Source organism: Schistocerca serialis, chromosome 6, assembly GCF_023864345.2.
Source record: "Schistocerca serialis cubense isolate TAMUIC-IGC-003099 chromosome 6, iqSchSeri2.2, whole genome shotgun sequence".
NCBI classification, from domain to species: domain Eukaryota; kingdom Metazoa; phylum Arthropoda; class Insecta; order Orthoptera; family Acrididae; genus Schistocerca; species Schistocerca serialis.
Window position 1 is genome coordinate 327,385,757 of NC_064643.1, and position 18,581 is coordinate 327,404,337.

The following is an 18,581-nucleotide window of genomic DNA, read 5'->3' on the forward strand; positions in this document are numbered from 1 at the left end:
GGGTATTATTATAATAATTACTACATGCACAGAGGCATCCAGACAATCATTTGTTCCATACTCCATACATGAACGGAACAGGAAGAAACCATAATAATTGGTACAGTGGACCGTATCCTCTACCATGTGCCTCGTGGTGGTTTGCAGGGTATAGATATAGATGTAGATGTAGAAGTCCATGATGGAGGTTCTGATAGATGTCTTGGCTACAGTATGAATAGAAAACCAACTTATGTGTACTAGCATTGTCACACTTTCAACCACCACCACTTACCTCAAAAGCAGACAGTTCTAAGGACCTTGGTTCGTCAAATAGAAGCTATCTCTGACCTTTTAACACAAGAATTAAACCACTGACAAAAAGATATTTGTGAGAATGGCTACAACAACAAACAAATATTGCAAGCAATTTTAAGAGCTATCCAAAAACAGCATCATCAATGAGGAAATTAAAAAGTCTGAGGTTTTGCCATTTTATGGTTCAGTGACTGGGAAGGTTAGATGGCTACTAAAGAGACATAACAGGTCAAGCTTCAAAGCTCCAACTAGACTACATCAACTCATGAGTCCTGTGAAAGATAATGTAGGTCTCGCAACTCCTTGAATTTACAAAATACCACAAGAATATGGACAGTATTAAATTGGGTGGAACATGTTCACAATAGAACAATGCTGATTGAACTTAAGATGTGTTTGCATCCGTGTTACACAGAAGAATGTATTGAAAATGGTCATAAAATTGTATTCAATATCACCAGAAAAATGCATTGAAAACAAACATGAAATTGCCGTCAACAACACCTCTATCATTAGAAAATCTAATGGGTTCAGCAATAGTATAGTTAAAGAAGCTAAAAGGTGAAAATACTGGATAACATCATCAACAAAGATGGTAGTTTGCAGTTGAGCAAAGTATTGAGCTTTGAATTCAACCATCATGAGGTTGAAGCAGGTGCAGTAGATGTGGTACGGAAACACTGACTTCCACAGTAATGGACTGAGTATTGGTGACATTGCATCCAGTATACAGTTGAAAGCAGCAACCACATGACCATCAGTTACCACTTGACAATGGCCGAGAAGTAATTGGAAGAAACCTGATGGATTTATGACCACTCAGCACAGTTGGAAGCCTGAGATTTTATAACGTGGAGAGAATTTGTATTTTGATTTCCAGTATAAAGCTTCTAACCCCCATTTATTTAATTAAATATACACTCTAGGGTTAAGTGAATGATTTTATTCAGTAATTATTTTTGCTTACTGGAAGTTGAAACAACAGCTTGCATGGATGAAAGATCAGTTGAGACATGTTATTTGTAATCCATTTTCCTTTGTCCGTGCAATATGTACAAGAATAAGTAACTGACTGTCCTGAGTCATCTGTGAGGTGGATAATGATGCAAGGACCTCCAATCTTGAACAGAAAATTATAACATAACACATTTTACTGCAAAGAGTAAATATTTAAAATTTAATGAAGATACATTGAAATCATAAATTCATAACATGTTTCAATTAATAAAATCAACTTATATTCTCAAAAATGTCCATGGTGATGGTCAATCTTGCTTTTAGTTTATACACACATTAAAACAAACCTTGGCTTGGAGAACCGTCATGAAATGCTCTGTCCCACGTAAAATACCCATGAACTCATAAATATCGAAACACAATCCTTTATTGTTTTTATAAGTAGCTGTGTAAGAAAGAAAGAGAAGTCAATACAGTGTTGCTCAGTTTCTGCTTATGTAAAAGATTCAAGTTTTCAATACCTTCAATGGCTAAGGAACGGTTGAGATCATACTGATCCTCTTCAGTAGTTTGTACCAACTTAATTACAAGTTCACATACATAGTCTCCTTCAAGTGGTACCAACTCCTTTACCATAACAAATTCGAGACCCTGCCGAACACAAGAGCACAAATTACTGCATCATTAAATTTCAGTCCAAAGATAACACGTGGTGCTTAGGAAACAGAGTTAACTTTGAGACTGTAACGTACTTAGCATGCAAGGAATTAAGATATTAGCTGCAGTAAAGCACAGATTTACCAATACTCCGGAACACTCTAAGAATTAAGACAGAATATTGAGTTTTGAGTTGCAAGCAGTAATGAGCAGAGTAGCAGTTTGGTTTATCACTTCTGTCATAACATCACTATTAAAGCAATATGGGCAACGGTGAAAATTACTTACAGCATTGTGGGCTCCTTTCAGTTACACAATTGGTACAAAACATCCAATTCTGTAATTTCTGTTCCAGGGACGTTAAAAGAAAGTTTGATAACTGTAATGTTTTTTGATGACACAGAAGTACTGATCAAGATCTCAAACTCAGTCATATCAGACACAACAAAGCTGATTAGCAAACGTGCCTACAACTGGTTATCAAGGAACTATTCATTTCACAAAGAGGAAACCTGGCTAATGAGTAATTGCTATTAAAGAATGTATCTCCCGATACAACACATCAAAATAGATATTTTACTCCAAGTATTTAGAACCATATGTTTCTTCTTAAGGCAGGGAAGAGGAATTGGTTAGTGGCAGGTGTGGGCATAAGGCAGCCTACTCAAAATGTTGATGGAGTCTCATGCAGAATAGAAAAAAATTGCTTAGAAGTAAGCACAAGATATTCTACATAAAATAAGGAATGATTTGTTAGTGAGAAAGATTAGGCATGATTTCAGAAATGACAGGGGTTGTGTGTTAGTAGAAATTTACCAAGAGAAACATAATGTTGGTAATTAAAATGATTCTCCAGAAGCAAATAAATAGAAAATGGACATGTAAAAGACCAAATTACTTTATTTTTTACAGTTTCAGTCAGTCACAATTGCATTCAAAAGATTGCATTTGTGGTGACTGGTTTTGGACTACAAGCCATAGTTTGAGAATAGACAATGTAGTCCAAAACTAGTAACCACACAGACAAATTTTTGACAGCAACTGGACAAAATAAAATTTAGTAATCCAAGTTACTGGTCCTCACTGCTAAAGTATGTTGAAACTTCATAAATATTCATTATTACATTCCACTGAGGTATAAAGAAATTATACAGTATTCAATGATTTTTCGCCACATTTGGAAACAGTCTTGAACCACTCTGAATTATAAGTGATCATAGGCTCATAAAAAACAGAGTAAACATCTATAAAAATCCAGAAATAAGTAGACTTATCAGGTAGGAAGTCAGAAATCATAAATTATGATAATTTATTCAGGAATGAGCAGGTACGTCTTACTAAATTAAACTTAGCAACAAGTTTAGCATCTTAGAAAATAAAAGTTCTATTGATATAGATGAAAGGGACAATTATTTACCAAACATCAAAAGATTATGTACATATTATAACTTCTATATTCTCTATTAACTGTGAAATTAGGCTAGCTTAAGATAAATTATTGTACGATTTCATTGTTAGATTCCATTTCTCCAAGCCTGTATTTTATTCATAAATTTCACAGTAAAATTTCCAAACATTCTGATAGAGTGTCTCTTTACAAACTTCTTACAACTATTCTCAGCTATAAACTTCAGACTGTGATATGAAGCATACAGTTTTGTAAATGTTGGGCATGATGATAGTGAAACAGTACTAAATGCTTTCCCTGAAAATTGCTTAGAACAGTTAGTTCAGAAGACTATACATGACAGAAGTATGCTACATCTAATGTAACAAACAGACTCGATATAACTGAGGATGTCCACTCTTAAACTGATATTAATGACCATGAGGCAGTTACAACAACCATGATTACTAAAGAACAATGGGGAAATAAAACAAGTAGAAAGATTTACTTGTTCAGTAACAATATTATGAGAAGGAAAGTTGCTAATCACCACATAGCGGAGATTCTGAGTCGCAGATAGGCACAACAAAAAGACTCGCACAATTAAAGCTTTCGGCCATTGACTTTTATCGACACACACACACACACACACACACACACACACACACACACAAAAAACTGCAGTCATGTGTGTGAGGTGTGTGTGTGTGTGTGTGTGTGTGTGTGTGTGTGTGTGTGTGTGTGTGTGTGTGTGTCTATTGTTGATGAAGGCCAATGGCCTAAAGCCTTAAATGTGAGAGTCTTTTTGTTGTGCCTATCTGCTACCCACCATCTTCGCTATATGGTGAGCAGCAACTTTCCTTCTCATAATATTGTTGCATTTCATCCTGGATTCTCCATTGTTTAATTGTTTAGTAAAGTAGATAAAAAGTTGTTTTGTATATCACAAGGAAGACCTCGAAACATTTAGCTCTGAACACATGCATGTAGAGGAAATCTGACTTAAGCTTAGAAAAATAGTTGACCAAGCACTGGATAAGTATGTACCCAGTAGAGAATTTGATATTGGAGGGTTCCTCTAAGGTATACAATCTCTGTAAAGAAATTGCTACAGAAACTGTGACTGCTGCACATTATGTGTAAACTAAAGCATATAAGTTATAGATAGATGTTATATGAAATGCATTTGACTGGTCAGAAGGATAATTCATTAAGCCTATCATATCAGAATCTTATTGAAAGACCACCCACAAAACCCAAGAAAATACTGGTCATATGTAAAGGCAGTCAGTGCCACCCAACTTAGTCCCCACAGACTCACAGATGACACAGGAACTGAAACTGAGGGTAGCAAAACAAAAGCAGAAGTGGTGAACTGGTTCTCAAATGTTACTCTACAAAGGAACATACGATACCACCCCTAGGTACATTCTTGCACCATTCAAAAGACGAATAGTGTTGATATTATTTTTGGCAGCGCTGAGAAATTGAACAAGATACTGGGTCCAATGGAATCCTATCTCATTTCTTTTTAAAAAAAACATTTTCCTACATTCTCTGTTGTTTTATTTTGAAATAAATATTTTGTTATTTAGTAATTAGTTAATTTAGCATATTATATTCCTCATATCAGTAGGGGGTAAAAGTAACATGTGATGGTGTCCCTGATAGAGTTTATCACAACCTTATTATTTATGAGCACAATATCACTGATATAAAGATGATATGTAAAATGGAAGAAGTGCAACTCTTATGCTGGGTGCTGGGTTTATCATTATACCAGCATACATAACACATTAAAATACATTAGCATGCCCACTAAAGTGAAAATTACTTCTTTTGGAAATTTACGGCATCTGTGGAGACAAAAAAAAGAAGAGAGAGAGAGAGAGAGAGAGAGAGAGAGAGAGAGAGAGAGAGAGAGAGGGGAGAAGAAGAAGAAGAAGAAGAAGAAGACTCTGTCACATTCTATACACAATTTGCAACTGACATAGCCTTTCTTTTAACCATAATATTGTAGATCCATTGAACAAAAACCTGTGCTCAATAGCTGAAAAAAGGACATATCACTCCCATTTACAAGAAGGGTAGTGGAAGTGATCACCAAACTGTAGTCCAATATCCTATTAAAGAATCTTGAAACATGCTCTAAGCTCAAATGTAATGAGGTATGTCAAACCTAGTGACCTTCACCATGAGAACCAGCACAGATTCCAAAAACATTCATCATGCGAAACCCACTTATGCTTTTGTTGCATGGCATACTGAACACCATGAATTAAGACAATCATGTGGATGCAGTAAGTCTTGATTTCTGAAAAGCATTTGAATCAGTGCCAACTAACTGCAGCTCATACATTTTGCATACAGCATAATTTAATCATTGTTAATACTTGATTTAAGAGTATGTCATATATGTGGAAGAGAATTTTTCACTAAGCTACCACACTCAGCTCATACAGTGCTGCTACATAAATATAAGAGAATATTACAAACTTGGTTGAAATACAGTGAATTCTATTCAATTGCAGAATTCATGGAAAATAATTATTGTAATATATGTTTTTCCTGAGTGATAAAGAAAATCTTTTAGTCCTTAAATAACCTAGTTGTTTTCTGTATATGTAAATGATTATTGTATGAAACTTGACACCACTGTAAACTTTGACAAAGCCAGTTGTATGAAAGATAATGAAACAGAGACTTGGAGACAATGGAAGGTTTCAGACTGATTATATAACAGTAAGGCACAGATTTTGAAATCAAATTTTAAACTGCAAGACATTTTGAGGGGCAGCAGCAGCAGCAGAGGATCAAATAGTTAAATGATGAGAACTAGTAGAAATCCTTGAACAACACGGGAAATATTGAATTTAATTGACAAAAGGAGAAAATATGAAAATGCAGCAAATGAAGAGGTGACAGGGACTAGAAACATCTAAAGAATGAGATTGGCAGAAATTGCAAAATTATCAAGCATGAATGGTTATATGACAAATGCAAGGCTGTAGAAGAGAAAGATACATACCACCTGTAGGAGGATTAAAGAGACCTCTGAAGAAAAAGGAAGCAGTTATATGAGTATCATGAGTTCAGATAGCAAGCAAGTACTAAGTAAAGAAGGGAAAGCTGAAAGTTGAAAGGAATATAAAAAGGGTCTATATAAGGGAAATAAACCTGAGGCCAATATTACAGAAAGTGAAAAGTAGATGAAGATGGCTTGGGAAGTGTGATATGCAAGAAGAATTTGACAGAGCATGGAAAGAACTAAGTCAAAACAAGGCCCCTGGAGTAGATGACATTCCCTCAGAATTTTTGAGATCCTTGGGAGATCCAGCCATGAAAAAAATTATTTCATCTGATGTGCAAGACATCAGAGACAGTTGAAATACCCTCAGAGTTCAGGAACAATTTAATAATTCAATTTCCAAAGAATGCAGATGCTGGCAGCTGTGATGGGAGATCAGTTTAGGTCCTAGAGAAAAACAAGAACACGCGAGGCAATACTGATCACACACCTTATCGTACCAGGTACATTAAAGAAAGGTATGTGTACATTAATAGTGTTTGTAGACTTAGAGGAAGCTTTTGACAGTGTTGGGTGGAATACACTCTTTGAAAATTTTGAAGGTAGTTGAGATAAAATACAGGGAGCGAAAGGTTATACATAGCTTATACAAAATAAGGCAATCGTTATAAGAACCAAAGGAGAGGAAAGAAAAGCAGAAGTTGACAAGGCACTGAGACAGGATTGTGAACTATCCCCTATGTTATTCAATCTGAACACTGAGCAAGCAGTAAATTAAACCAAAGAAAAAAATTGAGAATTGCCAAAGACATTGTTATTCTGTCAGAGGCAGTGAAGGAATGCATAGTGTCTTGAAAAGAGGTTATAAGATGAGGATCAACAAAATTGAAACAAGGATAATGAAATGTCATTAGATTAAATGAGGCACCGCTGAGGGAATTAGATTAGGGAAAAATGCATTAAAATAAGTAGAAGAGTTTTGATATTTAAGCAGGAAAAAGGAAAATAATTGATGACAGCTGAAGCAGACAGGGTAATAATAACAGTGTTGTAGGGCTCAATGGCTGGGGGGGGTTTGCAAGTGTTTCAATTGGAAGCCAATTCAGTGACATCCATGTCCCTGAGCCAACACCACCTGGTGTTCCCAGACAGCCACTCATCCAAGTACTAACCGGCTTGACATTCCTGAACTTTGATGATCAGGCAACAACTGGTGTATCAATTGCACCTTGATTGTTGGCAGTAGAGAGGATATAAAATGCAGACTGGCAATAGCAAGGAAAGAATTTATGAAAAACAGGATTTCATTAACATCTACTATCAGATTAGTCAGGAAATCTTTACTAAAGGTATTTTTCTGATGTGTAATCTTGTACGGAAGTGAAATGTGAACAATAAGCAGTTCATATAAGAAGAGAATAGATGCTTTCTTCAAAATGTGGTATTATAGAAGAATATAGAAGGTCAAATGGGGAGATCACATAACTAATAAGGTGCTGAATAAAACTGGGGAGAAAAGAAATTTATGACACAACTTGGTTAAAAGATGGGATCAGTTGATGGGACACATTCTGAGGCATCAAGGTTTTGTCAATCTAATATTGGAGAGAAGTGTATGAGCTAAAAATTGTAGAGAGAAACCAAAGGATGAATACAGTAAGCAGGTTCAAATGGATGTAGGTTGCAGCAGTTATTCGAAGATGAAGAGTCTGGCACGTGATAGATTAATGTGGAGAGCTGCATTAAACCAATCTTTGGACTGAATACCACGACATCATCATCTCATTTATGCCACAAAGCTCATTATTGCATCAAATCAAATGATCAAGGCTAATAATAACTGGCTCACATATTTAAGAAATATGTGGCATGAGATGGTCTCATATTCTACAGTGTATGTAAAAGAGTTCTCTTCTGTGGTATTGGTCCATATCAAGCTGAATTACCAGGGGGCAAAGTACAAAATGAAGAGTGGTGCAAACAGTAACAAGCTTGATTGAAGTTGGGTGACTGTAAGAGAAATGTTAAAAAATCTCAAATGGCAGATGGTCAGAGAAAGATGGTTAATGTTTTATTAAAACACATTTAGAAAATTTTAAGAATCAGTTTTAATTATGGGAACTATAAAAATTCTTATACCCGTAACACATCATCTACTGAAAAACAGGAGCATAATATTTGAATAGTAATGTTTTTCAATGAAGCACACAAACAACTTTGCTTCCCACCAATAACTGTAACAAGCAGAAATATTAATTTATTGTTCAATAAACAGAATACCCTGCCACACAGTTTATAGTGTGCCGTAGAATATAATTGAAATAACGATACAGGAATGAAAATCTGCTGATAAAATGGCATAGATTTACAAACGGAACATGTAAAAGTCTGTGAAGCATATGGCATTTGTCAAACTTTTTGTGATCACTAACAGAATAGTTACAGTCATTTCATTCATTCATTCACACATTATGTTCTGTAAATACCACAATAAAGGAGAGCATTCTGGAATGTAGAATGAACCCAATTACATACACATTAGGGGTCAACAGAGGCGTTCATCCCACCCATGATGTAAGGGTGCTGCTGTAGTGGGTGACATCATGTGCCGAAAAAAACAAACAAGCAAGAACTACATGTAAGTACAGCCCCAGTGATACCATTATCTAACAAATTCTCAGCACTAGTAGCGGATTGTGGTAACACAACAGACATAAACGAACCAGAAAGTAATCACAAAACTCCCGCTAAAGAACCAAAAAAGAACTTGCCAACCTTAAGATGCACAAAAGGGCTCCTTCTGTATGCCGACAGTCATGCAAAAGATCTATCCAAACGTTTTCGCGAAAGTAAGCCTTCAAAGCATTCAGTTTTCGTGAAAATCAAGCCTGGTGCAATGTTAAATGCAGTGGTGGAGAATATTTCAACAGAAACAAGTCAATTGAATAAAGACGCTCACATAGTGATTATTAGCGGCGGCAACAACGTATACAAAAATGAAAGCAAGACAGCCCTGCGATGCTTCTGTAACATATTACCAAAACTATTTCAAATGAACATTGTCATCACAAACGTGCCAGTGCGACATGATTTACCACTGTGGTCGTGTGTAAACAAGGAGAATCGGCACTACAATTCCGAGCTAAAGAAACTGTGTGATAAATTTAGCCATGGACATTTGATAGACTTAAGTAAGATGGGTCGTGATGAAAATACAGAACACGGATTCCACTTAAATAGGAAAGGGAAGGCCAAGGTAGTTTCCACATAAGCAAACTGTGCGAGAGAGACAGTGTGGAGAAAGCTCCAATTGCTCTGGGCTACAACTACGAGACTTTTTTCGAATAAAGGACCATAATAATAGTTTTCAGGAATGTATTTAAGATATTACGGAGTCCCGTTCGCACAAAGAAAATCCAGGGTGTAAAATAAGTGATCAGTCATTGCAGGTCAGTTCTAAAAAGCCAGTGTATGCAAAATGTTGTAAAAAGTGTAACTCAAACAATTTTGATTCGTTCAAGATGGTAAATAAACAAGAAGGGATAACAGCCTTAAAGTTAATGCACTTAAATGTGCTGCTGTAGTGGGTGACATCATGTGCCGAAAAAAACAAACAAGCAAGAACTACATGTAAGTACAGCCCCAGTGATACCATTATCTAACAAATTCTCAGCACTAGTAGCGGATTGTGGTAACACAACAGACATAAACGAACCAGAAAGTAATCACAAAACTCCCGCTAAAGAACCAAAAAAGAACTTGCCAACCTTAAGATGCACAAAAGGGCTCCTTCTGTATGCCGACAGTCATGCAAAAGATCTATCCAAACGTTTTCGCGAAAGTAAGCAATTAGAAAATTGTAGCGAAATACAGGAAGATCTGCAGCGGATAGGCACTTAGTGCAGGGAGTGGCAACTGACCCTTAACATAGACAAATGTAATGTATTGCGAATACATAGAAAGAAGGATCCTTTATTGTATGATTATATGATAGCGGAACAAACACTGGTAGCAGTTACTTCTGTAAAATATCTGGGAGTATGTGTACGGAACGACTTGAAGTGGAATGATCATATAAAATTAATTGTTGGTAAGGCGGGTACCAGGTTGAGATTCATTGGGAGAGTGCTTAGAAAATGTAGTCCATCAACAAAGGAGGTGGCTTACAAAACACTCGTTCGACCTATACTTGAGTATTGCTCATCAGTGTGGGATCCGTACCAGGTCGGGTTGACGGAGGAGATAGAGAAGATCCAAAGAAGAGCGGCGCGTTTCGTCACCGGGTTATTTGGTAACCGTGATAGCGTTACGGAGATGTTTAATAAACTCAAGTGGCAGACTCTGCAAGAGAGGCGTTCTGCATCGCGGTGTAGCTTGCTCGCCAGGTTTCGAGAGGGTGCGTTTCTGGATGAGGTATCGAATATATTGCTTCCCCCTACTTATACTTCCCGAGGAGATCACGAATGTAAAATTAGAGAGATTAGAGCGCGCACGGAGGCTTTCAGACAGTCGTTCTTCCCGCGAACCATACGCGACTGGAACAGGAAAGGGAGGTAATGACAGTGGCACGTAAAGTGCCCTCCGCCACACACCGTTGGGTGGCTTGCGGAGTATCAATGTAGATGTAGATGTAGATGTAGAATATCTCAGAAACAAACTAGACATTCTACAAATATTCGTAGAGGAATACTTGCCACATGTACTAGTAATAACGGAACATGGGCTAAAATGCAGTAAAATAATATATTATAGATTAGAAGGTTACATACTAGCAAATAGTTATTGTAGGTAAAACCATAAAGGTGGTGGTGTGGCAGTTTATGTGAATAAGGATACAGAAGCTAAAAAAATTTCCTTTCTTGAACACCACACCAAAGAAGGATCAATTGAAATGACAGGTATTGTACTCCACAGTAATGATCTTAAGTTACCAAAGCATAAAGTGATTGGAGTATATAGGCCACCAAATGGTGATTTAATGCTGTTTATGGATAAACTTTGTAGTGTTATTTGTCAGGCCGGTTCTAATGACCTTACTATATTAGGTGACTTTAACATAGATGCAAACTCAAATAGCATAGTAAACTTGAAACTCAATGATGTACTGACCTCATACAATCTTGTAAATATAGTGAACTCTGACCCCAGAGTGACAGACCATGTTCCACTAGAATAGATTATGCTGCAATCAACAAAGATGTTATAGATAAGATAAATTACAGTAACTTAGATTTTCTTTATTCTGACCACTTCTGTCAGGTGATAGAATACAACAACTCAATTGTGCCTAAAATATCAAAAATTGTGCTTCTGAAACAAATGCTGAATACCTCAAATATTAATGCTCTTAAAGACAAACTAGCGAATGAGAAATGAGATTCTGTGTACCAGGTAAAAGGGTCAGATGATAAATGGAATGAATTCTACTCAACCCTACTGCATCATTATGAACATAGTTGTCCAGTCAGAGAAATCCAGAAGGTAGTTAAACACTGTCAAAATGGAAGTAATCCTAGACTAAAACTCCCAACAAATCTGATTATGCTCAGGCAGCAAGTATATGAGATAAACCAGCTTTATAAAGCTACTACTATGCAGGTTTTCAAGGAAAAATACAATAGGGCTAAGCAAACTTTTAAAACTGAAATTGTTAACCTAAGGAAGCAGATTAACAGCAAAACAATAGAACAGTCTGACAACATAAGCAAAGCATCTTGGAAACTACCTATTGCAAGCATCCTTCTCAAACAGTCCAAAAATCAGGTAGGTAGCATCCATAATGGAACCAAAATTGCTTCATGAAACATGTTGGAACAAAGAAACTGACAGCAAACCATGATATTCACTGACGTATTACCTGTTAACATCTGTCTTGGGAATTTTTGCCAGCCTTTGTTCAATGATTTTCCTGATGTTTTGTCATCATGAATGGCTGGCAAAATGTCAGGAAAATCACTAAACAACTGAAGATCCTAGGACAGATACCAACAACTGAAGATCCCAGGACAGGTACCAACAGGCAATATATTAACAACTAGCCATGAAAGCCTCAACAACTTTGTAAGATATTCGCTGTATAATGACTAATACAGTGCGACACACAGTATTGTTGTTGCCAAATCTGGAAAGTTTGCTGTGACTAACTGCAAACCTGGGTATTCTAAGAGGCATCACTGTAGACAACATTCCATATTTACATGTAGAGTATTCTATATTTTTTTATTTTTTATTTATTTATTTATTTTTTTTTTTATTTACATGTCAAGCTCCGTAGGACCAAATTGAAGAGAAAATCTCCAAGGTCATGGAACGTGTCAGTACATGAACTTACAACATAAAAGTAATAACAGATAAAAATAAATGTTCATGAACCTGAAAGAAAATCAGTCCATAAGTTTAAGCAAATGCTATCAGCATTACAATGAGAATCAGCTTAATTTTTCAAGGAACTCCTCGACAGAGTAGAAGGAGTGACCCATGAGGAAACTCTTCAGTTTTGATTTGAAAGCGCGTGGAATACTGCTAAGATTTTTGAATTCGAGTGGCAGCTTATTAAAAATGGATGCAGCAGTATACTGCACACCTTTTTGCACAAGAGTTAAGGAAGTCCGATCCAAATGGAGGTTTGATTTCTGCCGAGTATTAACCGAGTGAAAGCTACTTATTGTTGGAAATAAACTAATATTGGTAACAAGAAACAACAATAAGGAATATACATATTGAGAGGCCAATGTCAAAATACCCAGACTCGTGAACAGGGGTTGACAAGAGCTTCGTGAACACACACCACTTATTGCCCGAACCGCCCATTTCTGAGCCAAAAATATCCTTCTAGAATGGGAAGAGTTACCCCAAAACATAATACCATATGACATAAGTGAATGAAAATATGCAAAGTAGACTAATTTACGTGTCGAAGTATCACTCACTTTCAATACTGTTTGAATAGTGAAAATGACAGTATTAAGTCTTTGAACAAGATCCTGAACGTGGGCTTTCCATGACAGCTTACTATCTATCTGAACTGGGAATTTGAACTGTTCAGTTTCACTAATCATATGCCCGTTCTGTGAGATTAAAACGTCAGGTTTTGTAGAATTGTGTGTTAGAACCTGTAAAAACTGAGTCTTACTGTGATTTAATGTTAGTTTATTTTCTACAAGCCATGAACTGAGGTCATGTACTGCACTACTTGAAACCGAGTCAATGTTGCACACAACACCCTTTACTACCAAGCTAGTGTCATCAGCAAACAGAAATATTTTAGAGTTACCCATAATACTAGACGGCATATCATTCATATAAACAAGGAACAGGAGCGGCCCCAACACTGATCCCTGGGGCACCCCCCACCTGACAGTACCCCACTCAGATCCCACATCACAGCCGTTATCAACATTGTGAATAATGACCTTTTGCTGCCTGTTGTTAAAGTAAGAGGTGAACCAATTGTGAGCTACTCCCCTTATTCCGTAATGATCCAACTTCTGGAGCAATATTGTGAGATCAACACAGTCAAATACCTTTGTTAAATAAAAAAAGACGCCAAGCGTTCGAAACTTTTTGTTTAGGCCATCCAGTACCTCACAGAGAAAAGAGAATATAGATCAGAGTATTGGTGACCCCGCACTGAGGACATTTGTGAGAGGCATAGTGTGTAAGAAATATTTCATTCCATTAATTAAAAATCTCCAGCTTATGTCTGTAAGCTGCCGTGCAGTGGAAGGCAAATGAAATATTATATAACAAGGTGTAGGCCTACTGCAGCAATATTTTCACAACTAAAATTTGTGGCCCTTTCTTGTACAAATATCTTCTTTGACAGGGAATCAGAAAGTGTTATATATATCTGATAGAGAAGAAACTTCATCTATCCACATTTTTATTCATTCATACCTTAGAATCATAAAGAAAAATAAATTTGAGGGATGTGGAACAATTTAGGGTATATAGTACGTCAAGAAAAGATAAGCAACTTGGGGAAACTTAATCTACACATTGTTTTAATAACAAATTGTCATTATCCTGTTTATTAATATTTGTTTTTATATCAGCAAACTGTTAGTAATTTAGAGAGATAGCTTCTATAAAAATTTAAAAAATCCGCTTCTCATTTATATATGTATTATATATTTAATCAATGATTTCTACAAATTCCTTTCTCAGAGAGAACACGCAAAATACAAGGTTGTTAGTTGACACAAACTTGCATGTGACATAAAACTGATCGTGATTGATACTGATTTACAGTAATATATTTGCCACTCGTTACTTACCTTGAATAAAATACACAGAGAGGAAGAGTAAGACATACTAGTTTGATCACTGATTCAGGAGTTGGTATTTTTTTGTCTTTCTGTTCATCTATTAGTTACATCCATGAAATGCTGGTTTCAAACACATGTAAAATGAAAATACTTTTTTTTTCTCAGAAAGGCAGTAGTTAAATGGCGAGAATATTATCAGGGTAATGTGTGTAACACCACAAAGACGTTAAAAAACTCAATAACTAGGAAGCCTGTCAGTAATCTTACGTTCTCTAAAACATGTTTTTATGCTTCAAACTATAGCCACTGCTCATCGCACTTAAAGTCGAGTTCAAATTAACCGCTCTTTTGCAGAGTTACTATTACCACGTTCGTCATTTTATGGGCGCATAAAATACTGAAAATCAAACTATATGAAACCAGGAAAACTAAAAACACTTTAAATACAAAAAAAAAATGTTATTCCCTTACGAAAATGTAACGAATATATACAGTAGCATCTTTGCTCATAGGTTATGGAAACCAGCAACCTTCGTCATAAGAACAGCTCAGATGAGTTAAACTGTTAAAGGACTTGTGAACTGGAGCATGACGGGTGAAGCTAACTAGTTTGAGGGTTCCGACATTGACTAAAACAGAGTTGTAAGTGTACTTTGTCTGCTTGTATTAATTCTGGGCCGTGTTGCTCGAATATCACCGTGTGCTGCAATAACGCTGTTTGCAGACGTTAAAAAATTGTGTAATGACACGACTGAATGTTGACAAGTTGCAGATTAGTTTTGTGCTCAATATATCAGTCGCAACATTGTAGAAGTCTCATTTTGCTGTCATTGTGTTTATCATAAGATCGGAGTTTACTATAATTCAAAAACAAATTCTTAGGTACTTGTGTTTTGCGGCAAATGTGGATTCGAGAGTTATAATTATTGCGGCAGTCACTGTTTACATCTCGCCCTAAGTACTTACTTCGTTTGTTTGTGGTACAAAGAAATTTATTGAAAATGTTTTTCATTGCAATCGTGCATTCGCAAAACATTCCCGCACTATGCAGCAAAGTACCCGTTTTGTTTAAATTCGGGATTCAGACCGGCAGTTTTAAGTAATTTACAATAGCAGAAGACCCTAACAAATTATGAAAGAAATCGCTGAAAAGTGGTAGTATTGGCGTATTTCATCAGGAATTTGAGAGATAAGTTAGAAGATCGACTTGTTTGTTTGGAGATAATACAAAGTCGTGAAAATATAATTTTTGCCTCTGCACTCCATATAACCACAGGGATTGACACGTTCCTGTTGTGGGATAAATTTGGAAACGGTGAGAGTTTCCATATGCATAAAGGCAGGTTACAAGTTTAGTAAAATTGGAAGGAGAACAACATATAAGCGTATGCTTGTAAGCCGAAAGTAGAAAACTGGCAGTTATTTTTGTAACTGTACAGATTCCCACAGGAAAACTTTCAACTGTTCATTATTCACTTTGATCCTTTCACATGCATGTGTATTTTGGGAGGGATTTTTTTTTAGAGTGGAAGGGGTGGCAGCTATTGAAGTGAAGGTACAGTTGGTGGTTGGTGAGCGTTGTGTGCATGGAGATTTTTTATGAAGCTATAAGAGAGGTGGAGGTCAGAATCCAAGAAGGTAGCATACTGAACTAAAAAAAAAAAAAAAAAAAAAAAAAAAAAAAAACTGAGGGGGGGGGGGGGGGGGGAGAGCAGAGGGGGATTCACATATTGAAGACATCATAAGTGAACCAGACAGAAGTGCCTAGGATCTTTGGTAGCTGTGAAGGTTTTATCTTGATGGGTAATAAACAGCAGCATATGAGGGTGTCCAAGGGCATGCTGCGTATTTCTTTTACCTCCTCTTGAAGGAGTATAATGACTCAACTGTTTTATGATAACTGCTTTGATTTGTGGTGAATGAAATAGTGTGGAAATCATTTACACTGGATGACCTGTTTATGGCCAAACAGGCTGTTGCTTTACACACAGGAGGTGGCAGTGACAGTAACCTAGTACCATGCCTGCGTGACTAGTAGCCATTTTGGAAGTGTGGTCACAGTAGTCTTTGTGAATTTGCAGTGACTGAGTGATTCACAAGCCATAACTCACTGCTACCCTTGACACCTATTGGTATTGCCTGTCTGACCTTTTCTCTGAACGTCAAAACACTGGAAGGCCAGTTGTGTTACTTGGACCCAATGAAAGCATACATCATTTGGCCATAGGCTACAAAAAATGGATGCCCTAGAATTAAAAGACACCGACTTACAGAGGATCCTATCACAACAACTTGTAGCATCATGGAACATTGAGTCCCCTGCAGCAGTGACCACTACAGTGGCGTGTACAGGAGGAGGCGGGTAGTGGGCCGATGTACACGGGTCAGGAGCAGTGTACTGTTTGATGCTCCAGCCAATAGTGTCATTCCGCCATGATTATATGCACTTTGAGGTGCATGCAGAAGAGTCATTGTTGTTTTTCATGTTGGTTTAGGTATAGTTGTGTTGCCTAGCCACTGTAGTGTTAATTACGGTTGACATAAAGCAAACACAAGTAATGTAAGGACAGGTGGGGTATGTTTTCAGAGTATGTACTTTTTACCAGCAGAGTCAGAAGCAGCAGCAGCAATGGTCTGGTGTAGTTCCAACCCCAGCATTGCCAGTTATGAGGGCAGACAACAGCTGAAGCATGAGGTGTGGGAGAGGCACAGAGAGCACACCAACAACACTGCAGAGCTAGCTCTCTCTCTCTCTCTCTCTCTCTCTCTCTCTCTCTCTCTCTTTCTTCCTTTCTCTGCACAGAAAGCATCTAGTTTAACAAGCTGCACATAGTGAAACCTTTTACAACTGTGTGGATGTCTCTATGCAGAATGTCCCCTCAAGAATGTAAGATTATTTGCCAACTCTGCAGCAGCCATACTAGCCTGGCCCCTTTGAATACATTGTTTAACAATCTGCTCCACCGTACAGTAGTAGTGGTGTCCCTTTATCAGTGATGCACATTTTAGTTATGTGCGCCACTTTTGCCACAATAAGACAAACACTGAATCTAATTGACACATTACCCTTAATTTTAGCTATTGGTGTCCAAGCAGCAAATCCAGTTCTACATTTATCAAACATTGTGTTGTATAATTTTATTTGGAGGTCAGGCAGTATGGTCTTGGTGGACCCTGAGTGGCGGTGGCTGGTCATTTCCCAGTGGAATCTCAGCTCCGGAGTATTTCTGGTTGCACCTGGCGGATGGATTGGCCTGACTCCACATTTTAATTAAATTCTGCACCCTTCGTTGTTTTAACCTAAAGGTGTTACCTTATTTACTACTACCATTTTATTGACTTGATTATGTCACCAGTGTTTCATAATGATTGGAGATGTGCCCCTCATCTCCTTGATGTGACCAGGAGGACATTCGGTTGTTCTTGGCTGGCATACTTCGCCAAACCTACAGTACTATAGCTTTCCTTTATAACTGTTTTTATCCTCCTCCCCTCGTTCTTCCATCCGAGACAAACATATCATCCCTCTTATTCCTTTTTATTGATTTGACACTCCCAAGATGGGAGTGCTATCTCCATTGTCTGCCACATCCTGTATTCTGTTCCCTCCCCATTACCTACTTCTCATCCCACTGTCCTACTCAGTGAGCCCCATGCAAGTTCACTGCCTGTGCCATGGTGGGCTGATTGGTGCGACATTCCCGTACCATTCAATGCTGCATCACAGAGGGGGCATGAGAGACTTGTGTAAAAGTACTGGAGTATTAATGGTACAGCAATTCCTCACCAAGACAGCCACTGTTACCTCCGTCATGTCGAAAACTAACTATATTAGCTTCACTCTCCTCAACAGTGTTTTTCATTCAGTTTCAGTATATTGACACAATAAGTAACAGAGCAATGGTGTGCTGCGGAGTTTATAAGACTCACCATGTGTATTGTTAAATATCACAGTTCAGCCACCAATAATGCACATTATTTAAGAAAT

The 18,581-nt window shown here is 37.3% G+C and overlaps 2 protein-coding genes across 3 annotated transcripts in view; one reads left to right on the plus strand and one right to left on the minus strand.

Moving 5' to 3' along the window:
- The window catches only part of LOC126483786 (uncharacterized), a 136,195-nt gene extending 121,247 nt beyond the window's left edge, over window positions 1-14,948 (minus strand). Inside the window, exons 1-4 of the mRNA XM_050106946.1 lie at window positions 14,603-14,948; window positions 1,776-1,905; window positions 1,602-1,699; window positions 1,265-1,417 (exon numbers count right to left, since the gene is read on the minus strand). Of these exons, the coding sequence (XP_049962903.1) occupies window positions 1,265-1,417; window positions 1,602-1,699; window positions 1,776-1,905; window positions 14,603-14,638 (417 nt within the window). The 5' untranslated portion in view covers window positions 14,639-14,948. The remainder of the gene's footprint in view (window positions 1-1,264; window positions 1,418-1,601; window positions 1,700-1,775; window positions 1,906-14,602) is intronic.
- Window positions 14,949-15,081: 133 nt separating this feature from the next.
- Window positions 15,082-18,581, plus strand: part of LOC126483788 (phospholipid hydroperoxide glutathione peroxidase-like) — a 53,436-nt gene continuing 49,936 nt past the window's right edge. The window contains exon 1 of one of the 2 annotated variants that reach the window (XM_050106947.1): window positions 15,082-15,235. The gene's annotated coding sequence lies outside the window, so the exon portion shown is untranslated. The remainder of the gene's footprint in view (window positions 15,236-18,581) is intronic. The other variant, XM_050106948.1, reaches the window with a different exon arrangement.